At 46.4% G+C, this 25,021-nt stretch overlaps 2 protein-coding genes and 1 pseudogene across 2 annotated transcripts; 1 reads left to right on the forward strand and 2 right to left on the reverse strand.

Moving 5' to 3' along the window:
* Nucleotides 1-6,490: 6,490 nt before the first annotated feature.
* On the reverse strand, nucleotides 6,491-7,756 carry LOC125549609 (aspartic proteinase nepenthesin-1-like). The gene has a single exon (XM_048712968.1). It carries the CDS (start codon nucleotides 7,754-7,756, stop codon nucleotides 6,491-6,493), a length of 1,266 nt encoding a protein of 421 aa, XP_048568925.1.
* Nucleotides 7,757-9,674: 1,918 nt separating this feature from the next.
* Nucleotides 9,675-10,352, forward strand: LOC125549610 (annotated as a pseudogene).
* An 8,788-nt stretch (nucleotides 10,353-19,140) lies between these two features.
* LOC125549611 (aspartic proteinase nepenthesin-1-like) lies at nucleotides 19,141-20,406 on the reverse strand. The gene has a single exon (XM_048712969.1). The coding sequence runs from the start codon at nucleotides 20,404-20,406 to the stop codon at nucleotides 19,141-19,143; it is 1,266 nt and encodes a 421-aa protein (XP_048568926.1).
* Between the last annotated feature and the right edge of the window lie 4,615 nt (nucleotides 20,407-25,021).

Here is a 25,021-nt window from a genome sequence, read left to right on the forward strand (position 1 = left end):
TAATGTTTCCCTAAAATGAATTGAGTTGGATTCATTATGACAATAATTCAAAAATCAAAGGGAAAATATTTGAAATGGCTTTGAAATTATTTTAGCAGGAAGATGAATTCCACAAATCCAAACAATGACCTTGACCCTCTGACATTTTATGAAACTGAAACACATTTGTTGTTGAAACCAAATTCAAATTCAAATGGGAAATATAAGTGCAGGAATTATATGTCCAAATCAAAAAATTTACAGATCCAAATTATTTACAGATCCAAATTGAGTGATTCATTTTGCAAAATGATCCTCATGAAATGTACTTTCACCTTGTCCAGAATTTTTTTTACTTTTGAATAATTTAAATTTTAAATTCAAATAGAATGAATTCAAATTTAAATAGGGCATAACTTGCAAATTAAAAATCCAAATAAGTTTATTCTTTTTTGCAAATTGAGCCTAGAGAAATATAGTTTCATCTCAGAGTACTATAGTTCGTACGTGCATAATTTGAAAATACATTTTAAACAGAATGCCGTAGAGGCACAAATTCAAAGAGAATTTAAACCTAAGTTGGGTTAACTTTGAAATAATGCGATTGATGTAGTCTAACGTCTTCTCGATACAACCGATCAAGCACCGATGTACGACACCTCCGAGTTCTGCACACGTTCAGCTCCATGACGTCCCTCGAACTCTTGACCCAGCAATGTGTCGAGGGAGAGTTTCGTCAGCATGACAGCGTGTTGATGGTGATGGTGAAGTGATCCATGCAGGGCTTCACCTAAGCACTACGACAATATGACCGGAGGAGTAAACGGTGGAGGGGGCCGCTGCACACGACTTGTAACAATTTATGTGTGTTAGAGCCCCCCCCCCCCCGTATATAAAGGAGGGAGAGGGGAGGAGGCCGGCCCAAGGCGCGGCCCAAGTGGGAGGAGTCCCACTTGGGCTCCTAGTAGGATTCGCTCCCCCCCCCCTTCGTTTTATCGGAGGGGGAAAGGGGGGAGGAGAGGGAGAAGGAGAAGGAAAGGGGGCGCCACCCCCTCCCCTAGTCCAATTCGGACTCCTCCCTTGGGAAGGGGGCACCCCTTGTGGCTGGCCTGCCTCACTCCTATGTCCCATATCTTCCCCCAGGGGGTTCCAATAACCTCCCCCCGGTACTCCGATACGTACCCGATTCATTTCGAAACACTTCCTTTACCTCTCGACCATTTCGAGACTCCTCGTCATGTCCATGATCTCATCCGGGATTCCGAACAACATTCGGTCACCAAATCCCATAACTCATAATACAAATCGCCATCGAACGTTAAGCATCCGGACCCTAGGGGTTCGAGAACTATGTAGACATGACCGAGACACATCTCCGGTCAATAACCAATAACGGAACCTAGATGCTCATATTGGTTCTTACATATTCTACGAAGATCTTTATCGGTCAAACCGTAATGACAACATGCGTCATTCTCTTTGTCATTGGTATGTTACTTGCCCAAGATTCAATCGTCGGTATCTTCATACCTAGTTCAATATAGTTACCGGCAAGTCTCTTTACTCGTTCCGTAATGCATCATCCCATAACTAACTCATTAGTCACATTGCTTGCAAGGCTTATTATGATGTGCATTATCGAGAGGGCCCAAAGATACCTCCCCGATACTTGGAGTGACAAATCCTAATCTCGATCTATGCCAACCCAAGAAACACCTTCGGAGATACCTGTGGAGCATCATTATAATCACCCAGTCATGTTGTGACGTTTGATAGCACACAAGGTATTCCTACGGTATCAGGGAGTTGCATAATCTCATAGTCAAAGGAATATGTATAAGTCATGAAAGAAGCAATAGCAATAAAACTTAACGATCATTATGCCAAGCTAAGGGATGGGTCTTGTCCATCACATCATTCTCCTAATGGTGTGATCCCGTTCATCAAATGACAACACATGTCTATAGTTAGGAAATTTAACCATCTTTGATTAACGAGCTACTCTAGTAGAGGCATACTAGGGACACTGTGTTTTGTCTATGTATCCACACATGTATCAAGTTTCCGGTTAATACAATTCTAGCATGAATAATTGTTAGAAGGGAGAGAGAGGTTTGGTGGAATTGTCCGTTGTATTGCTTGAGCCTTGTGGGCATATATATATAGGAGTACATGATCTACTTGGAGTACAAGACAAGCCAGAATAATTCCTAGTCTGTTTCGTGTTTCCTAATACAATCACGTTACTCAACATCCTCCCGCAGTCACAATGGTAGCGACGCAGACGGTGAGACTGGATAAGAATCCGAAGGCAAGCCGACAGACACCCCGCCACAGTCGTAACGGTCGACGCATCGCGGAGTCGTGGCTGGAGTGGAAACCGATGAGGTTTCTCAAGCAGGCGGTATCCCTTTGTGCCGTTTGTCGATGTAGCCGAGAGCGTGGGTGGTGGAGCCGTGGCCGAGGTAGCCGTGCGAAGAATGCCGTGGTCGATGTCGAGTCAGGGTGGCCGGTGTCGAGGAAGTCGCCGTGGAGCCATAGGTGCAAGGGGAGGGGGGCGAGTTAGCATGGGCGCAGTGGTGTCAAAGTAGTGGTGCGCCGGGAAGAAGATGTGGTTGACGACGCGTCGCGGCGGGTTTGCCAAGCCCGGGGACACATCATGGACGAAGGCACGCACTGGTGTTGCCAGCACTGGGCATGCGTAGACGGACGAAGACGAAGTTGACGAAGCGCCGACCAGGCTTGCCAGGCCCGGGGACATGTTATGGATGAAGGCACGCATCGGTGTTGCCAGCACCGGGCATGCGTAGAGAAGGGACCTGCACAAGCTGTACGCCATGTCGGAGAAGTCGGAGGGGCCAGCAGAGAAGAACTCGACCACGATTGCGTCGTCCATCGGCGCGGGGCCAATGTCACCAACGGTGGTCGGAGTAGACGAAGTGGTCGGGATAGATGACGGCGACGCTGGTGACGGGCTAGTGCTTGGACGAAGACGAAGGGGGTGGACGGGTGGCGGTGGCTACGAAGGTAGCGGCGGCGGCGGCCAAAGAAGAGCGGTGGCGCGGCCTGACGGCGGCGATGTTAGGAGTGCGGCGGTGGTGCTCGAAGTAGGCGAAGAACCCTGACAGCGTGACGAAGACCAGCGCGGACGGTGGCGTTCCAGCGACAAGGAAGATGGCGCGGCGCATACCACGGGAGGTCGACGCGCTATGACGGCGGAGCGGACCGGGGGCCGCGGCGCTACAGCCCGAGGGGGCGACGCAGCGGCGGCAGGCGGGTCGGGGTGATGGCGGGAAGACCTCTGGGTGGCGGCGGGGACCGCGGGCCGCGACGCTGCGGCCCGAAGGGGTGACACAACGGCGGTTCGCGAGTCGGTGCAACCGCGGGGATGGCCTCGGGGCGGCGGCGGGGACTGCGTATCGCGACACTACGGCCGGAAAGGGCGATGCAGCGGCGACGCACGAGTCGATGCAGCCGTGAGGAGAACCACGGGGCGGCGGCGCTGCGGCCCGACGGGGCGACGCGGCGGCAGCCCGATGCTTGATCGGTGGAGAGGCGCACTGAACTCGGGGATGATCTTCACGGGACCTGCGGAGGCGCGCGTAACCGACGGACCAGGTCAGTCGCGCAGCGGAGATGAGGCGGATCGCGGCGCCGAGCGGGTGATCAAGCCGATCACACACGAGGTCAGGGACGCCGCTCGGTGGAGGCTTGGTGACGGCGGAGTCCGAGATGAAGTCGGCGACGACGAACGGCGTGGGACGTCGTGCGGACGAGCTTGTCAGCACCGGCACCCGGGCTGCCAAAGCAACGCCGGTGCCCGAGTTGAGGCAGCTGACGAGCCTGACGCAGCTGCCCCGACGCAGCCGAGGACGAGGCCGGCGAGGTAGACCGCCGGGCCGCCATGCAGACGCGGCGGAGGCGGGTGATGTGTATCGATGGGCGGGCCGGCGTGCGAGAGACAACTATGATTGGGCGTCGCATGGCACGAGGCCGCCGGGTCGGGGCGATGCAGGTGTTCCGATCGGAGCATGGCGGTGACGGCCGGCACAGGGCGATAGGCAGACCGAGGCGCGGACGGCGGCTGGCCCTGACGGGCCGCCTCGGCGCGCGTGGCCGCCGGGTCGGAGGAGAGGCCGGCTGGTCGCGCCGGGGTCGGAGTAGAGGCGTTCGGGGTCGACGGCGGTGGTGGGCGACGCAAACCGATCAAGAATAGATCGGGAAACCAAAAAGAAACCACGCGATCAAGATGACCGGCGGGAGAGAGAGAAAACCCCGGAGCAAGGCTCGGGGAAAAGACTCTCTAGGGCAGCCGGTCAACACGACCGACGGACGAACCCTAGGTACGGGCGGCGTGGACCCGGCGGTGGTTATGGAGGCCGGCCGCCCTGGGGGTGGGCGCGGGTGCGGAAGCGGCGGCTGCTAGGGTTTATGATCGACTTGCGATACATACCATGTTAGAAGGGAGAGACAGGTTTGGTGTAATTGTTCGTTGTATTGCTTGAGCCTCATGGGCATATATATAGGAGTACATGATCTACTTGGAGTACAAGACAAGCCACAATAATTCCTAGTCGATTTCGTGTTTCCTAATACAATCACGTTACTCAACAATAATAAACATTTATCATGATATAAGGAAATATAAAATAACAACTTTATTATTCTCTAGGGCATATTTCCTTTTTCAGTGATTAGTTGACTTCAGGAAATTAAAATGATATTTGAATTTAATTCAAACAAAATTTGATTATAACATTGAAACCATAGGTTAAACTTAAATAAAACTAATGCAAAATGCTTAAATTAATTAAATTAGACCTAGTAAATACCTTGGAGTTAATACTTGACTTTAGGGAAAGATGAGCTCAAATTACATTCAAATAAAGTTGAAAACCAAATGAAATGTGTTTGTCAAAGTTTTAAATTGTTTGAAAAACTACAATATGTGCGAAAGCTGAGGTTCTTCGAGGTTTTAAAATTTGAAGTTTGAATCTTAATCCACTGTAGGAGGTATGACCAAAGTCAACAATGAATAATGACAAACTGTACGACATTGTTGTTTATGCATATTTTTTCCTTCTCTACCTCCCAAATGAACATGGTTTCATACTTTGAACTGAACATGTTTATACTTCATAGTTTTTCTGAAAGTATCAAACATGGTTTCCACGGAGTTTTCATTATGACTTCATTTTCACGAAACAATTTTCCGTTCCCAAATGGAGTAGTAGTAGCAGTACTAGCATAGTCGTTCCCTTCTCACAAATAAACACCTCAATTAGCATACCACAAATTCATACAAAGTCATGGAACTGCGTACTGATGCATTACTACACACATCGTCTGGCTACTACATCATGACATTGCCATCGGACTACCAAAATTTGGCATTTTTACCTACATGCTACCTATTTAGAAGAACATCCATGACTGCCCTTACCCTTCGCAGTGCCCTTGACGTCCTTTCCGCCGAAGTACGGTCGAAAACGCAGTATGGATCAAGCCGAATCTGCTTATCGTCGGAGTTCTCCTACCCGTCATTACCCTCCTTCTCCTCCTTGGGGGGGCACTCTAGCCATGGCACAGACCGCCCCATTCTGCTCCTGGGCGAGAGAGCGCTTGTTCCTCCGCTGTCGCTTCTTACAATGCGTGCGCGGATGACTTCCTCCTCTGCGGCAGCGTGCGCTGCCGCATCATTCGCCTCTGTTGCGCCATGTCAGCGGCAAGTCAGGCCTTAGCGGCCCTCAACCTCTCCTTCCCATGCTGGCACACCGGTCCCTGTAGGACTCATACTCTGGCGGACCCATGATGGGGAAAGATAGACTGGAAAGCTCCTAGGAGGACCACGATGATCTGTCTTAGAGGATATGAGCGTCCGATGTGTCGATGCAATGGAGTCGGAGCGGATAGATCCCACAGTCAGTCGGGCATTGTCCTACCGGGAGCGACGGAATGCAATGCGGACCTGCCGTTGCCTCCTCCGACCCGCATGGGAGGACACCCCAACCGATGGATCCGTGCTGGTCGGAGTCAGATGAACTGCCCGCCATGCCGGAGAAGGCCGGAGATCGACGGACGGGAGTTTGGGTGGCGGAGTAGAGTGGAGCGAAGTAGCTAGGGTTTGGTCCGAGGAGCGGATGAGGATGAATATACATGAGGTCAGGTGGGCTAGCATAGGTCAGAACTGACGTGATGCACGCACCCGAGCGCGCCCAGGCCTCCCCATATCCGCTCCATATTTGGGATGGATATGAGGGTGTCAGTCAACCCGCGTGTTTGAGGCGCCCGTCTGGTCGGATTTTTTTGACCGATCACTGACCGGGCCGTCTGTCCGGGCGTTTGAGGCGAGTTTGAAGTGCCCCGGCTGTATATGTTCTGTGACCCAAACATTCCCATAAATAAAAATCAATTGACTTCTAAATGCTAAATCACACTCATTCGAACTTCGAAGCATCAATATCAATGGAAGTTGAAATAAATTTATTCCAGTGACACTAAACGTGGGTGATCAGAGTTTGCTGCAGTCGGCTGTTTGGAAAGAGAGCTCATCCTTGGCAAGGTCGTAGAGCAGGTGGATGTTCTGCAACTGGAAGTTGCCGATGATGCTCATGTCGTTGGATATCTCCATGACCATGCATGACGTCGAACTGTCCAGCGGCACCCAGTAGTTCTCCGGCGGCAGCACCATGTCCGCTCCGCCACTAAAGTGGAGCACCATGGACGGAACTTTCTTTTCCTGCGCCACCGCCACACACAGGTCCATCTCGCTGTCAGCGGGTGGCGGCACGAGGCTCCCGTTCAGCTGCCTCTGAAGCTCCTCGCGCAGGGGCTCGTACGCCTTCTCGGCAAGAGCCGTAGTGGGGCTGCCGGAGTCGATGACGACACCACCGCTGGTGCCGTTCTCTTTCAAAGCGAACACTGTGGGTGGGATCGACAACCTTGTTTGTCCCACACTTATCCCAACGAGTGGGACGTAGTAGAATGGGTACTCTTTGGGGCCTTGCACGAAAGACATAGACATCACAGGGCTGCCGCCGCTAAGGCTCGCCGAGGCACCGACGAAAAGGTGGCTGCTGGCGCCGGTAGTGGCGTTACTGCCGAGGTAGGGGGTGTGGCAGTAAGAGAACTTGCTGGCGCCTGCTTGAGAGACGAGCGACAGGGGGCCGCGGCCAAGCCCTATGAGGCCGGACGCCTCGTCGAGGGACCCCGGAGAGATGAACAGCGAGTCCACGCAGCCGAACGTGAGCCTTGCCGAGCCGTTTTGAAAGGCGAAGACCTCGGTGTCGATGGTCCCACTGGCGTCGCCGGCACCGTAGAAGGCCCCGAAATGGCAGCTGCCGTCCCGGCGGCACGAGTGCTCCTGGTTGGCCAGGCACAAGGTGTCGTTGCATGACACGGAATGGAAGGTGTCCGACTTGGACGCGTTATAGAGGGGCAGGCCCTGCTTGACGCATTGTTTGCAGTTGGAGCACTGCGTCCAGATGAGGTCGCTGCCTGTGTCGATGAGTGCCTCAGCGCGCTGCGGTGGGGTGCCGATCAGGTACTCAGCGATGTACTGGCTGGTGTTCCAGTGGACCGGCACGATCACGTCAACAAAGGACGCCAGGCGCTGCCGGCTGCTAGCCAGGGCGCGCTGCACGCGCTCCGCCGTGGTGTAGCCGCCCTTGCTATCAACATGGGTGAGCTCCATGTGGAACCCTGCGCTACTGCAAGTAACTAGGGTAGCAGCACTGGAGCATAACACAAGAACGATCAGCACCAGGTTTATTTCCATTGTTGTTTCCCTTGTTGGTTTGGTGCTATAGCTCCTCACGATGTTATAGCTTAATTTGTAACTTGTGGTCTCCATATATATGCCTCTGGATAACATGTGGAAACAAACCAACTGACGGAGGATAGGATGATACATCTATAATTTATTACACTAGCTAGTATAATCAACTCTTGGGTGCCGTCCTGAATCATGAATGGAATTGGGCGGACTTCCTTACGGCAAAATAGGCATAGGACAGTTGTACACCATTTTCGAAAATTGTACCATTATAGATACAGCTAGCTAGCAGCTGTGGCTGCATCGCTGATCTCTCCAAGTGTCGACTTTTACAAGAAGCTTGGATTTTGTCGCCAGATCCTAGTGTGTGTTTTTACCATTGTTCTCAATGGTTGCTAGTCCATTATTCGACGCGATAATCCTCTTGATATAACATTATGACTTACTGTTATAGAATTTGCCATGGCCTGACTGGCTGAGTCTAGACTCATACTGATCCACCCGGCCAAGCCCTTCCCAGGTAAACCTGTCCAACTTGTTATAAGCTCGCAAAGTACTCTTTTTTCTATATTTTTCTCAAATATGCACGGGTGTGCATATCATATATTAAAGAAAAAAAAGGTGAAGAGTAGCAGACAAAATAATTAAAGTTTGTCTGGGAGAACATTTACAATCTGTTGAGTTTGTGTCCAATATATATACAACGGGGTTACATTTGGACTTGAGGTGTAATTGATAGTGGTAAAGGTACGAGTCGACACTTGTACCTTAGGCCTCCTATACAACGAGAGGGACACCACATGTTGTAATCCATAACGACTTGAAACCAACAAGCACGAGGGGGAACCGGCGCCCGGTGTTGTAGTATCTCGGGAAGGAGCGTCCATAATCATTGCCCCGGGGATGGACCTTGTTAACATATATTGTGTTGTTCTTGCATGGCATGATTAATTTAACAATGTCTAGAAAAATTGAAGACACAAATACAAATCTACTAGACCAAATTTTATGAACTAAAACTACCGAAAACATGAAAGAAAACATAAAGATTCTTCAAAACTACTAACATGGAGAGATACCCTAGTTGAACATAAGGAAAAATTAATTGATAACCTATCTTCGCCAAATGAGGACGATTCGCCGAGGTGGTATGGCGTGCCGCATCAAGGGATTTTTTATCTAGTGGGTCGCGTGGGATTGGGGTACTGAGAAGCTCCTCAGCGGACTCCCGCTCCTCCCGAGTGAGTTGCGGACAGCCACACTATTTGTCCCCTATCGCAACATTGCGAGCTGAAGCAGGTGGATCGAATGGTGCAGCCCCATGAACACTAGACTGTGGGGCCAGTGTGCCAACCATGAAAACTTCTGCCTTGAATCCCCGAGCCCCAAAGCTATTCACCTCCCCGGAGTCGGACTCCAGTAGTGGGGTTAGATAGTCGGTGACAATTATCCCAACGAGCTGGCTCACAAGACAACGAAATTGAGAACGACGCTCTCATGAACTCCTCCTGCGACACCGTGGCGCTACTCCAGCCGGCTTCTGTGAAGATATGAATTGGAGGCTCAGAAAGCCCAACTCATTGGCCCGGTAATGGATGCTCCCGCGTGCCAGCAGGTCAGAACTGTTCAATGGAGCATCGAGATGCCATCTTGAGCCATCAATAGCAAACTCAAGATCACCGAAACTTATGCTGCTAGCGGCAGTCCAGAAAGAAACCATCCGCACCATGATGTTGATAGATGCTTACCCCGTGGTGGACTCCAACTATTATGGATATAATCCTGATAATTCTATCAGGTGTAAATATAGAGGCAACCGTATCTATCAGTTAGTAGGATGCGAGGGAACAAAAGGGTTTATACAGGCTCAAGCCCTCTCCGGTGGTGGTAATGCCATACTCGTGTAATTTGCCCATCTTTTAAAGAAAATGACGCGAGAACCCGCGGTTTTGAAATAAGGAGATCTTTCTATATCGTCATATCAGTTGGAAAAATCATAGGCAAATTCCTATCGGCCATATCAGTTGGAAAAAGGAGAGGCAAATTCCTACCGGCAAGAATCTGGAGAAGAACAAAAAAAGAATGGTTCCGCTTACCGACAACTCAGAGGGGATGCCGCTTACTACTCAAATCCAAGGAATTGCAAAAGTTGTGTTCTTATATGCAAGAAGAAGACTTTGAAAGAACAAAGAAGTTTGGATCCGCAAAAGTATGCTTAGGCAGTTCCTTCGCTGAGCACAACAGAATGAAGAGGAATTTGTTTCATTTCAAATACTTATTCTTATTGAAAAGAGGGAAGGAGAAAAACCGAAATCTTCCTACTCGAACAATAAGTCCTTTTGTAGAAAAGTCTTCTTTATATAGTAATTAGACCTATTGCTCCGGATCCCCGTTTACTAGGAAGATAAGAATCAAAAGGATCGAACTACCTACTCATTATTCGGAGGTGAATCATAGAACACTAAAAGCTGTGGTATCTTATGGACCTAACATAGGTCACATCCCTCACAACATAAGATTGAAAGATCCAAACCTTCCTCTTCGGAGCGGAAACGGACGTGGCCAAAACATATAAAAAAAGATCGTCCTAGTCGCTCATAGGGACATATCTATCCGGATAGAGGATAGTCTAGATCAATTTTGAGAAAAATCTCTATATATATAGATAGGTATCTCTGTGGATAGAGATAAAGATAGGGATCCCTATAAATCGAAATATATGGAAAAAAGTGCACTTTTGACTACTACTACTATTTCTTAGACTTTTTCAAGGAAACATTGTTTTTTCTCGATTTTGACTGAATTGGTCGGAGCGTAGACGAGAAAGCAGAGCCCAGGAAAGAGGTCAGATCTTCATAGAGCAGTCGACTATAAGTATAAGACTGCTGGTCTGAGAGAAGGCGGTCTCTCTCGGGAAACATGGCCCAATTTCTCTTCTTTCTTTTCGCACGGGCAACAATTGGGAATAAAACAGACCATTAACATGAGTTTAGAATGTAAAAAAGGGAAGAGTGCATTTTCCACTTTCTTATCTCAAAAATGCGTAATATAGTGATGTCATGTGTCTACCCTTAGGGCAAACAATAGTGCCAGGTTCCATTGTGGAACGGTCGTTTGCCGGTGACCTTTGTCCGCTGTAGTACGAGTGACTGGCGCATCGCATCAAATCTCTCATGTCAATGAGTCTGTTAGAAAACAGCTCCAAATGAATCACGGATTTCCCCGATATTTTCCTCGGAAAGGGGAAACAAGATATAGATTGAGTTTACCCACACCATCACCACTTTTGAAAGAGAAAATAGGTGTTCAGCTGACCCAAATTCCGATCGGAAAAACAAAAACTTATGGATTGAATGATTTCGACAAGCGTAATCGACTCGGGACCAAGGGGAACAAGACGAGATTTCGTGTTCACTTATCGATACCAAAATGAATCGAATTCGTGAACTTTATAACGATATTACTCCTCTTCCTTACGGCTCCCCTGTGCCTAGTGATTTCTCGTGCTCGATGTAAGGTACAACGTGAGGAAGTTCAACCCTCAGTCTGATGCCCTCCTCTCGGCTTATATGGAGTGCACTAGTGTCATAACTGGCCAATATTAATGTTGTTCATGGCCGACTGTTCATGGCAATTACTGCTAGTAACTGCCGTATTTTACTAGATTATACTACCTTTGAGTAATGGATGTAATTAAGACATGGTAGGGGTCTCGGTATCCTAGGTCGTAGCAGACTATAGAAGGTCTGACTGCTCCCGTCTTCTCGATGACCGACGTGATAATCTGACTGTAGGCACTTGGTCCTATGGCGGGTGTCCCCACTAGTATCTTGTATCTAGACCTGTAGCTTCATTGGGCCTGGTTGATAGTCCTTGGCCATTGTATTTTGGACCGTTCTCTTGATACTCTTCGGCCTTAGGATGGGCCATATGTATGTATGGGCCTACTCCTTGGGTATAACCTCGTCAAGCGGCTATTAGCAAACAAAATAATTGCATGTATGCAATGATTATTAGTAATTCTCACTATGCAGATAAGTAAATGAAGACACTTGTGTGATAGCATCACACAAAGAGTACAAGGATGTATGATGAACATGATGGAATTAAATGGCATTAGGCTAAGCTACCTTATATTCTTAGCAATGTCGTAACCAAAAGTTTTTTCCTTTTAGAAGCTATATCGAAAACTTGGTATCCATCTCTCCAAATACTCATATATTTACACCTCAGTGTTAAACTACAATCCACAACAAATAAAGTACCACGCAAAAAAAAGTACGACACCAGCGAGCAGTTGGTGGGACGCCTAACTAGTACTAATGGAACTCATCAAATTATTGGACATCTGTTTTTGGGGAGTGCTATTTTTTATTTAGTATACTATAGGTTTGATCGGATCACATTCAATTGTCTACAATCTAGAGTATCTCCAAAATTTATATCGAATAGATCTAATCAAATATAATAACATTAAATGGATATACCATTTGAAAGATAGAAACAATTTCTACAAATTAAGGACAGTAATACGGTGGCTTTTTTCTTACTCCCTCCATTCCTAAATATAGGGTGTATAGTTTTTGGCACGAAAATTAAAGAACGCACGTGGAGGGAAAATTTCAGAAGTTTTGGACGACATTACACCTGACTAATTGACATGAGAAAATAGAGGAGCTTGCCTAATATAAGGAAATGTAATCAAATTCCTTAAAAAATTATTCAAATGAGTGGTGCAACGCAATACACCTTATATTTCGGACTTTTTCTCAAAAATCTATACACCTTATATCAAGGAACGGAGGGAGTATCTTATTTGCTTCAATCTGGGGAGTATTTAATATCGCACAAATCTAGACAGATATAATAACATTAAGTGGATATCAACTTAAAGATACAACCAATTTGTACAAATTAAGGACAGCGATGAGTTGAGATCTTCTTTATCTTATTTTGCGTGAATTGGGAGTAAATGTGCTCTAGATATAGGGCTAGCCTGTAAAAGAAAGCAAGCACCGTGTATGTTGCTACATGCCGAGATAGAAGCGAGAATAATAAGTTTGTGTCTGATCTCATGGAGGGGAAAACTATTCTTCTTTGCTTTGTGGTGATTGTGCTGCTAGGAAATTTCACCCTTACTGGTACAAAATTGATCCTCTCCAAAGAACTTTCTCAATTTAGAATTATTTAATTGATGTATGTTCTTGTCTACAGAGAGTGGCAAAGGGTACATCAGTTTGAGAACCAGAATGCCGGGATATCTGCCGGTTGGACTGGGGAGACCGTACCAAGAAAGCTTATTGTGTGAACGGCAAGTATTGTTACTGTCTCGTGTGTGACTAGACTTGCACTTTGCCATCTTGTAAAACAATGGACAATGATGTTATCCTGTAATAATTTTTTTCTTGTGACATGCCTGTGACAATTTATATTGATCATCATTTTTCCGAGAAACACAAGATACAACATAAATGGACAGGCATGCACTCATATAACGCGCCTACTGACTTAAGGTCGACCAAGTCACCATGGGCGCCTCTCTATTGACGAGAACACCACCTCCCACTTAAACAACAACCTGCATTAATTAGACTTTGATCTTTGTCACAGCATAGTCTTGATTCGCCATTATCACAAGGTTCCTTGGGTTACTTTCGAATATGTCCAGCTTGAAGGAGCAGGTGGTGATAGTGAGCAGCCCGGCCAAATCTCACTGGAGGGAGCAGCGGATGGGGCATTTTCCTCGCAGGAATCTGGGTGGCCAGGGGTCCAGCTCGAAGCAGGATGGCCACCAGCGTCACCTGAACACGTTAGTTAGCAAAGCAAGGCAGCATCGGCATGACCAGGATCCAAACATAGATGAAAGGAGGAGGAGCTCAGAGGAGCACACACAGAGACCTAAACAGATTTGCTTAGCGAAGGATAGTGACCGTATGACGGTGGCGGATGACTTTGTGGGGGGAAAGAGAAGAAGGGTGAGGACGAACCCTTCAGTGTTTGAGAGGATTTTAGAAGCTTATAATGATAATGCGGCTGACGCCTCGACATGGGGCCGCCGAGACCAATGAATCTCTTAGCCTGGAACTCTCAAGGGTTGGGGTTGGACTCAACAGTTGGCGAACTCCGGGACCTGATACGGTCATACGGCCCGGCGGTGGTCTTCTAAGTGAAACTAAGAAGAGAGGGGAGGCGATAAATACTCTTCGGTGGAGTTTGGGCTACCGGCATGGCCAAGCAGTAAATTGTGTGGGCAAAAGTGGCGGTTTAGCACTATGGTGGCTTGATGGAGTGGATGTAACTCTCAAAGCATGGTGTCAGTATTATATGGATGCACATATCACATGTGATAACAAAACATGAAGGTTCACAGGTGTGTACGGCGAACCACGGACGGACCAACGTAAGAAAACATGGGATGCACTACGCTTTCCTAGAGGCGGGCGATTTTAATGAGGCATGTTGGCAAGAAGAACATAAAGGCAGAAACGACAGAGGGAACGCGCGGATGGTATTATTCAGAGACTGTCTTGCCGAATTTGAGCTGCTGGACCTAGGGTTTTCCGGGTATACATACACTTGGGACAATAAGCGGGTCGGAGAAGAAAATGTACGAGTGTGACTCGATAGAGCTACCTGTATGCTTTCAAGCAGATATTACCGCTGACCACAGTGGAGCATGTAGCCACTGAGGAAGGCGATCACATGCACTGGTCATAAAAATCGCAGCCAAACAGTCTAATCATGATAAGAGCGCTCGCGGCTTCAGATTTGAAGAGATGTGGACCATGCACCCAGGCTTTGACGTGGTGCTGCAGGATGCATGGCACATGGGGGGCCTCTCGAATCTGTGCACCAGGCTGAAGCGGGTACATGCAGCGCTGGGACGGTACGGAGTTTGGCTCGGTTCATCTGCAGTTCAAACAGTTACGGAGCAAGCTCGAAGACAGAATTTGGAACAAAGTAAAAGGATGAATAGAAAAAATTACTTTCAACAGGAGGAAAGGATATCCTGATCAAGTCAGTTGCTCAGGTTGGTCCAGTGTTTTCCATGGCCTGTTTCAAGTTACCAAGAGGGCTATGTTTGCATATCTAACTCTCTTATACGCATGTTTTGGTGGGGCAACAAGCAAGGAGAAACAAAGGTCACTTGGGTCCCATGGGATACTATGACGAACCCTAAATTTCTTGGAGGTTTGGGCTTTAGAGATATTGAACTACTCTATCTTAAATTATTAGCTCACCAAGCGACCAGGAGGTGCTCGCGATCCGATCTAGAGCCGCCGCCGGACCCTTCCTCCCTACCCCCGCTCCCGTGCAGCGCCGCCGCGCTGCACCGGGGTGTCCCCGCCTCCCTCCTCCGGTCCCCCGCCACCACTCTCCTCTCCACCACCGTCGGTGACGCTGCAGGGCAAAGCCCGAGCGGCTCGGCGGGGGCGGTCTTCTGCTCGCGCGTCAGCTGCTCAAGATCGATGCGGCGGCTCCGATCTTGATCTTCTTGGCGGTGATGGCGGACAACGGCGGCTGGAGTGTGGCAGCGAGTCTGTAGTCGCAGAGGGTGGCGGCGATGACGGCCATGTTGCAGTCGCTCAACCTCCGGTTCGGCTTCGGATCGCGGTGGCGCTCCTGGTCTTGATCTGCATCACGCGGGCACCCGGGACGGCGACCCTGAGCTTGGCGGTGGTGTTCATCTCCTACGTCGGAGGTGGTCGGCCCGAGGCTGGGTAAGCAGATCTCGTGATCTGCAATCTAGTCCCGGATGCGAGTCGGGGAGACATAGTTGCCGGTGAAAACTAAGCCTTCGGCGAACGATGGTGGCGGTCTGCGCCGTTACCTTGATGAAGGCATCGTCCTGTAACTACTGTCGACCCACTCGTGCTGCTCCGGGGGAAACCCTACGATGTGGTTTTCCAGATCGGACGATGGCGGCACTACAGAGGCAGGAGGTGGAGCGGCTTCGTCTTGCACGGAGCTTCGGTGGAGATGTCAATTCATGCCTGGCCGACAGGTGCTACGCTTTGTCATGCCTGGTCGGCAGGTGCTACGCACGACAGATCTTCCAGAGACTTCAAGCTATGTCAGCTGGTGGTACTTGGCGGCATGGTGCTGAGGGGTATCGTTGGAGACCGCGACGTGCTCAGCAGTTCACGCGCAGGGAGGTGGTGCCGTTGGGCGACGTGGTGGCGTCGACGGCAGCTAGGCCGGGAAAGGATGATGCGTCAGTACAGCTCTGAAGTTGGAGTGGTGGTAGTTGGAGGCTGCGGTCTCTGAGAGCACGCCGGACCGGTGTATGCCCCATACCCGGCAAGTGGCTTGGTTGGGGCCTCAGGTCTTAGATGTTAGGTTTGGCTGCGAGGTCTGTGGTATTAGGCCCGGACTATCAGCATCCCTTCATCAACTGGATAGGAGTAGCGATAGATGTTGCCTAGACGGTGGCTTCAGACTTACTGTTGTATTTCTTTATAAGGTTTTTAATAAAACGGATGCATGCATCACCCAGAAGCAGAGGCCGGGGGTTTTCCTCCTTTTCTAAAAAAAAGCTTGGCGCGTCCTTCGGGAGCCAAATTCTCTCAATGCACGCATTCTCAAGGCAAAGTATTTCCTGCAGAAAGAGTTTCTGCAAGATGAGCTAGCAAATTCGCCCTCTCAAATCTGGAGAGCGGTGATGGAAGGAGAGGAAATCTTGTCACAGGGCCTTAATCGTTCAGTGGCAATGGCCAAACTATCCATATATAGCGGGATAACTGGATCCCAAGGGACTACAATATAAGGCCTCTTACAACCATTGTGCCGGAACCTTTGGAGCGAGGTGGTACTAAAAGAAAAACATAAACGTGTTCAGTTGGTTGTAGCCCTACGCAATACGTAGGTTAGAATAGTACCACCTCTCATACATCTATATCTATATCTACTAATAAACTAATAAAGTAAGGTGTGTTTCTCCAATTATTTCATCCGTTCACCACCGAAAAGATTTTTGATCTATCCAAGGTGGTACTAAATTTTTGTGCGTCCATCTATTAGAAAAGAAAAACAGTTTTGTTCCGAAATTTGTACGTGGGCCGCACATGCTTCGGCCCAGGAAAGCAAGCCCGTTTCTTTCCTGCCCGTTCATCTAAAAAAACATTATTTACCGCACAGGGTGGCAAATAGTTAAAATTACGCACATGGCGACAAAATTGGGTCCACCCGTTTTCGTTTTTTCTCTATTCTGTTTCTGTTTTTATTTTCCTTTTTTCATTTTATTCTTATTTTTTATATTTTTATTTCCAGGTTTATTTTTATTTTTTATTTTTCTGTTTTTTCCATAAATTCTATTTTTCATTTTTTTCAGAATTCCATTTTTTGTATAAATTTTCGTAAAATCAGAAGAATTCAAAATTTTGCACCAATTCTGAAATATGTTTGGATCTTTAAATTGTTTTTATACTCATTCCATTTTTTTCAATACTAGAAAATGTTCAAATTTTAAAAAAAGTGTTTCCATTCTCCAAAATGGTTTGAGATTATCAAAATAAATTGTATTCTAGAAAATGATACAAATTCGAAAATATTCATGCTTATTGAAGTGTTCACAAATTTAAAGTATTGTTTGTGTTTGAAAAACACGTTTAAAAAATTGTTTTCAATGTTCAAAACATGTTTCCATTTTCACAAATTAAAAAAAATTGTTTTCTTAAAAGGAGGTTCATGTTTTCAAAACATGTTTGTGAATTTTAAAGAACCATTTCAAGTTTTGTTCATATTTTTCCAAATTTAATGAAATTTTCAAAAACAATGCTCGCATTTTTTAGAAAAAGAATCCGGATTTCAAAAATTGTTCATATTTCAAAGAATAATCAAAATTTCATAATTTTTTACTTTATTTTTTGAAAATCTCAAAAAAGATAAAACAATGAAAGAATGTTTCGAATGTTACGCTGCATTATGTTCTTAAACATTCGTTTTGGCCATTTTTTAGCAGGACCTGTTTGTTCGAATGGCAAGCAGCATGTGTTCTAGATATTGAGGTCATGAGTCTAATCTTTCAACTCAGCGATCGTTTTGGATTTTTATTCGTGTCTTACAAACACACGTCGTTTGGTTAACTGCCAGTGGCCTAACCCGGACGCGAACCGTTGTGCATTCCACTTGCCATTCGACGATAAAAGAGAATATGTTGGTTGGCTATAATTAAAAGAAATTGTAGGGACATGCCAATAAAAGAGGATATGTTGGTTTGGCTCTGATTAAAAAAATATAGACAAGTAAGCACTAAAATAATTAAAGAAAATACACCCTGGTAAAGAAGAGACTACCTGGTTATGCACCGATTATGGCAATGAAATGGGATTCACTAAATTAGTAATCCATCCGGTTACGCCATCGTAGGAGAGTGTCGTCGAAACAATTATGCCCCGAAGGTCACCGTGCAGCCACAAAATGAGGAGGCAACCATAACCTAAATACGAGGCCGACCCAGAGGAAAAAAAGGCACGAGTTGAGTGGTGCCCACCACACCGACCAACCCCACCACTATGAAGATCTCGCGGGCCAAACATGACCCGTGGAAACACCGCAACTCCTCGCTATGTCGCCCCACCGCTGCGGAGACCATTTTGATGGACACATCAATTACCTCTCTCGATGCTTCTTGCAAAAAAAATCTCACGTTGCAACGCACGGGCATTTGTGCTAGTAATAAAAATATAATATGGGCGAGGTGAACGGACAAAATTATACGGTGGTGAGAAGCAATAGCCTCTTTATTAGTAAATTATACGTCAATTACTTTGATCATGAAAATTATTTTTTGTATGAACCATGGCAATTTTACGTGCATGTATCATGGCAATTTTAGTTTATGGTTCATGGCAAGTCTAGTTTCTTAATTCCCCGTTTTATAAATTTCAAAATTTATTTTTAAATGTAGAAGAAAATAGCTGAAACATATCATGGCAACTTCAGTGTAAACATCATGGCAATTCATATGCAATAATCATGGCAACTTTTAATCCAAAAAAAATCATCAAAACATATCAACATGAGACCTAGTTTCAAAGATCTCATCGCGAGGAATTTAATGGTGAAAACGGATCTTCAATCGGATTTTTCATTTAAGAGGTAAAACATCTTAAAAACTGAAAATCCAAAAAGATTCCTACATGCATGCATGCGATGACGTGGCAATCTGTTTGCATTAGAGACGTGTGGTGCGTCTCCCTTCCTGCCACACGTGTGGCAGTTAGCGGCGTCCATAATATTAGGTAAAGATAAAGATATAGAATTCCGTTTAATAATAGTAGGTATAGATTAGGGGTAGATATAACGTGTGCGGTTCATAAAAAAGAAAAATTCGTCCGTCCTTGTTAGCCATGCAAGCTGTGAGTTCCTGTGGAACGGATGCGTGATCACAGTGAGCTGCAGTCGGCTGTTTGGAAAGAGAGCTCATCCTTGGCAAGGTCGTAGAGTAGGTGGATATTCTGTAACTGAAAGTTGCCGATGATACTCATGTCGTTGGATCTATGCATCACCATGCATGACGTGGAATTGTCCAGCGGCACCCAATAGTTCTCCGGCGGCAACACCATGTCCGCTCCGCCACTGAAGTGGAACACCATGGACGGCACTGTCTTTTCTTGCGCCACCGCCACACACAGGTCCATCTTGCTGTCAGCAGGTGGCGGCACGAGGCTCCCGTTCAGCTGCCTCCATAGCTCCTCGCGCAGGGGCCTGTACGCCCCGTCAGAGAGAGCCGTAGTGGGGGTGCCAGAGTCGACGATGACACCGCCGCGTGTGCCGTTTGGTTTTAGAGCAAACACCGTTGGTGGGATGGGCAGCCTTGTCTGTCCCACACTTATCCCGACAAGTGGAACATAGTAGAATGGGTACTTTTTAGGGCCTTGCACGAAAGACATGGACATCACAGGGCTGTCGCCGCTAAGGCTCGCCGAGGCGCCGACGAAAAGGTGGCTAGTGGCACCGGCAGTGGCGTTGCTGCGGAGGTAGGGAGTGTGGCAGTAAGAGAATTTCTTGGCGCCCGCCTGAGAGACGAGCGATAGGGGGCCGCGGCCAAGCCCTATGAGGCCGGACGCCCCGTCAAGGGACCCCGGAGGAATCATCATGGTGTCGACGCAGCCGAACGTGAGCCTCGCTGAGCCGTTTTGAAAGGTGAAGACCTCAGTGTCGATGGACCCTGTGGCGTCGCCGGCGCCGTAGAAAGCCGCGAAAGCACAGCTGCCGTCCTGTCGGCACCAGTGCTCCTGGCTGGCCAGGCACAAGGCGTCGTTGCATGACACGGGATGGAAGGTGTCTGACTTGGACGCGTTATAGTGGGGCAGGCCCTGCTTAACGCATTGGCTGCAGGCGAAGCACTCCGTCCAGATGAGGTCACTGCCGGTGTCGATGAGGGCCTCGGCACGCTGCGGTGGGGTGCCGATCAGGTATTCCGCGATGTACTGGCTAGTGTTCCAGTGGACCGGCACAGTCACGTCGACAAAGGACGCCAGGCGCTGCCGGCTGCTGGCCATGGCGCGCTGCACGCGCTCTGCCGCGGTGTAGGTCCCCTTGCTATCAACATGGGTCAGCTCCATGTGGAACCCTGCGCTACTACAAGTAACTAGGGTAGCAGCACTGGAGCACAACACAAGAACGATCAGCACCAGGCTTATTTCCATTGTTGTTTCCCTTGTTGGTTTGGTGCTATAAGTCTATAACTCCTCACAATGTTATAGTTTAATTTGTAACTTGTGGCCTCCATATATATATGCATCTGGATAACATGTGGAAACAAAACCAACAGGCGGAGGATCGAGGATGATACATCCATAATTTATTACATACACTAGCTAGTATAATCAACTCTTGGGTGCCGGCCTGAACCATGCATGGGATTGGGCGGACTTCCTTGCAGCTAGGTGTCGACCTTTACAAGAAGTTTGGATTTTGTCGCCAGGTCCATTATTGTTCTCAAGGGTTGCTAGTCAATTAGGCCTCTCCCAATACTCCATCTTGTACAGAAGCTAAGCATGCTATATAGGCAAAAAATTTGATGTGGCAAGACAATTAAGAGGAGAAAGATGGATTTGGTGACTCTAGGAAGAACCAATGCCAAGCGCGTGAATCTAGGCAAAACATTTAAATGAAACAAACTAACCAATGCATGAAAGTGTTTAGTAGCTAAGTAATTAAATGAAGAGAGCTTGGCTACAACAAGTGAAGCGTCTATGCATTGGGGACTATAGTTGCTAAACTATTTAATGCTCTTAGCACCTCACCTAAGCACCTGTGCGTTGGAAGAGGTCTTATTATTATTGTTCTCCAAGGTTGCTAGTCCATTATTGGAGGTGATAAACCTCCTGATATAACATTATGACTTACTATTATAGAATTTTCCATGGCCAGAATGGCTAGAGTCTGGACTCATACTGATCCACCCGGCCAAGGCCTTCCCAAGTAAATCTGACTAATTTGTTATAAGCTCGCAATGTAGTCTTTTCTATTTATTTTTATCAAATATGCATGGGTGTGCACATCACATATTAAAGAAGAAACTGTGAAGAGTAGCAGACCAACGAATTAAAGTTTGTCTGGGACAACATTTACAATCTGTTGAGTTTGTGTCGAATATATATACAACGGGGTTACATTTGGACTTGAGGTGTAATTGGTAGTGGTAATGGTACGAGTCGTACAAAAGTCAGACACGTGTACCTTAGGCCTCCAATATAATGAGAGGGGCACCACGTGTTGTAATCCATGATGACTTGAAACCAACAAGCACAAGGGGGAGCCGGCGCCTGGTGTTGTAGTATCTCCGGAATGAGTGCCCATAATTATTCCCTCGGGGATGGACCTCGTTAACATATATTGAGATGTTTGTGATCTTGCATGGCATGATTAATTTAACAACGTCTAAAAAATTAGAAGACACAATATAAATCTACTATACCAAATTTTATGAACTACAACTACCAACAACATGAAAGAAAACATAAATATACTTCAAAATTACTAACATGAGAGCCTAGTTGAACATAAGGAAAACTTAATTGATAACCTATCTGCGCCAGCCGAGGACGCTTCGCCAAGGTGGTATGGCGTGCCGCATCAAGGGATTTGTTATTTGGTGAATCCCCTAGGATTGGGTTATTGACAAGCTGCTCATCGATCGGTCTCCCACTCCTCCTGTGTGAGTTGCGAACAGCCACACTGTCTGTCACCTGTCGCAACATTGCGAGCTGCAGCAGATGGATCGAATGGTGCAGCCCCATGAAGACTAGATTGTGGGGCCGGTGTGCCAACCATGAAAACATCTGCCATGGATCCCCCGGCACCGAAGCTATCCACCTCCCTAGTGTCGGATTCTAGTAGAGGGATTAGAAAGTCGGTGTCCATCATCCCAACGAGCTGGGTCATAGGACAATGAAACTGAGGACGATGCTTGCATGAGCGCTTCTTGCGACACCGTGGCGCTAGTCCAGCTGGCTTTTGTGAAGATATGAGTTGGAGGCTTAGAAAAGCCAACTCATTGGCCCGGTAATGGATGCTGCGACGTGCGAGCAGGTCAGAACTGTTCAACGGAGCATGAAGATGCCATCCTGAGCCATCAATGGTGAACTTGAGGACGCCAAAACGGATGTTGCTGGCAAGAATCGAGGAAGAATCTGTCCCCACCATGATGTCGAAAGACCCTTGCCCCATGGTGGGCTCAAACTATCGTGGATATAATTCGGACAATACTATCGGGTGTCAATGTAGAGGCAACCGTCACTATCAGTTAGTAGGATGGGAGTATACTCATAGGATTATACAAGTTCAGGCCCTCTCCAGTGGTGGTAATGCCATACTCCTGTAAGTGCATCCAGTGCCTCCTTAGTGGTTTTGGAGTATTAAACACAAATGGGTTAAGGGACTAATGTTTTTGTGAGTGTACACAGGAGATATAATCCACGAAGGTTTGGTTTAACCGACAAAAGACGACCCCTAAAAATGTATTTCTTCATGTAAGTAATTAGCGAGGCAACCTATGTGAAACATAGCAGCGGAAAACGGAGTTTCCTGAATGGTGCCAGCCCGTTCCTTCATTATTTTCCAAGCGGCGCACACCCCCTCGTCAAGTTGGGCCGACCCATTACACTTCCTTTTTCCTAACTGCAACAAATGCGCGCTAGCTGGGACTCGAACCCGCCACGGGAAAGTTCTCTGATAGACGCGATAACCATCTGACCATGTCAGAAAGGAATGATTAAAGACATGTTTTTCAGTCATTTCTTCCTTCTTCATTTTCTTTTCATTCTTCTTATTTCTCTTTCCTTTTTTTGCTATTTTTCAAATTCACAAACTTTTTCATCAAATAGATAACCATTTTTCCAAAATGCACTAACTTTTTCCTAAACTCGTGAACTTTTTTCACATTAATCAACTTTCTTATAATTTTGATATTTTAAAATTTCAGAAAGTTTTCAAAATAGGTGAATGTTCTTACAATTTGTCAAACATTTTTGAATTCACTGAACTTTTTTCAAATTCAAGAACATTTTTAAATATAGATAAACTTTTTAAAAAATTAATGAACTTTTTCTAAATTACTGAATATATTTTTTCAAAATTGATGAACTTTTTTTCAAATTTGTGAATGCTTTTCCAATTGGATGAACTTTTTCAAACTTGCGAACTATTTTTGGAAATCCTTGAACTTTTTGAATTCATGATTTATTTCTAAATTTGCCAGAAGAAAATTGGATTTTAATTGTATTCATATTATGAAAAAAATTCAATGTTGACTGGTCAACTCATCAATCATCGACTGATCAATGTTGACCGACAAAAAAAGGGAAATCGGCTGCATAGCAAGCAGCCAAGTGAGGATCGAACTATGCTTGGAGGCGCATGTGAGAGCTGGCTCACGTTCATGGCGCTGAAGACGCCCTATAGGAGCGCACCAGCGGAAAACCCTATTGACGCGTGCTGCGTCAAGTAGTCGGGGCATAGAACAAGAGAGCTCATGACTGGGCTGGCCCGTTTTCGTTTATTTTCTGTTTCTATTTTCTTCATGTTACTTTTTCCTTTTTCAAGTTTGGTTTTCTTTTATCAAAAAGATGTTCAGAAATTTTTAAAAGGATACCATTTATCAAAATTTCAAAAAATGATCATGTTTTCAACTTTTTTAGGAATGCCACAAATTTAGGAATTCAATCTTTTAATTGTTTCAAAAAAATTAAAATTCAAAAAACATTTGGATGAAAAAAAGCATTTCGCAGGTTTATAATTAGTTACAAATAAGAAAAAAATTGTGAATTACAAAAAATATTTTCAAAACATTTTCTCAAATTCAAAAAATGTCGCAGAATTTCAAAATCGTTTGTGCTTTCGAAATGTTGTTCCTAATTCTGAGAAATGTTCGTGTTTTTCAAAATAAAAAGGTTGAGGTTTTAAGAATTTGTTCACAAATTTAAAAAGTTTTTGCTTTTAAAAAATTATTCATTTTAAAAATCATGTTCAAAATTTCAAAAGACGTTTGAATCCGGATTTAGACACCAAAGCATCGATCCTTCACACGCACATGATTGTTTTCGGGAATTTTCGCACTGCTTGCGTGTTGATGGGTCTACCGAGTTGGATGAGCCACTGTGCTGCACGTGATGAGTGATATTTTTTTGCTCATCACACCGTTGTTTAGACAACATAAATCCTAATATTTGAATATCACTCCGATATGGACACTAGTGACTAGTGAATGCGTGAGATCGCGAAATCTTTGATTTAACATGATCAAATATCAATGCAAAGAAGGAAATACAATAGTTTTGTGAAAGAGGCAAGTCAACCAGAGGCGCGGGGATCGACTCAGAGCGCACGATGGCCCATGATATGAGCGCGCCCGCTCATACCGCCGATCATAACCCACACCACTGACTCCAGAAGGTCCACCTGACCAAAATCTCGAAAGGGGTCGGCATCAGAATCTCAAAAGGGAGAGTACCATTTGCAAAACGAAGAACCAGAACCCATCTTCCAACCCTGGCCGCTGCCATCTCCCATCTAACCTCCATAGCAGCTGACATCTTCATCACCGCAGCCATTTTCTCCTAGTTAGTCATCTATCTATACATATACTAATTACAGACTCCCAAGAAATTACCACGTTAATTAGTAATTAGGAGCCATTAATCTCGATGGGACCGAATTATTACAGTCTGGATTAACCCATGTAACACCGTATAGGCATCTGCGTTTGATCTAGAAAAAACACCTAATATTTTAGATTGTCAACCGCGTGTTGGGCTGGAA

Source organism: Triticum urartu, chromosome 3 (assembly GCF_003073215.2).
Source record: "Triticum urartu cultivar G1812 chromosome 3, Tu2.1, whole genome shotgun sequence".
Lineage (NCBI taxonomy): Eukaryota > Viridiplantae > Streptophyta > Magnoliopsida > Poales > Poaceae > Triticum > Triticum urartu.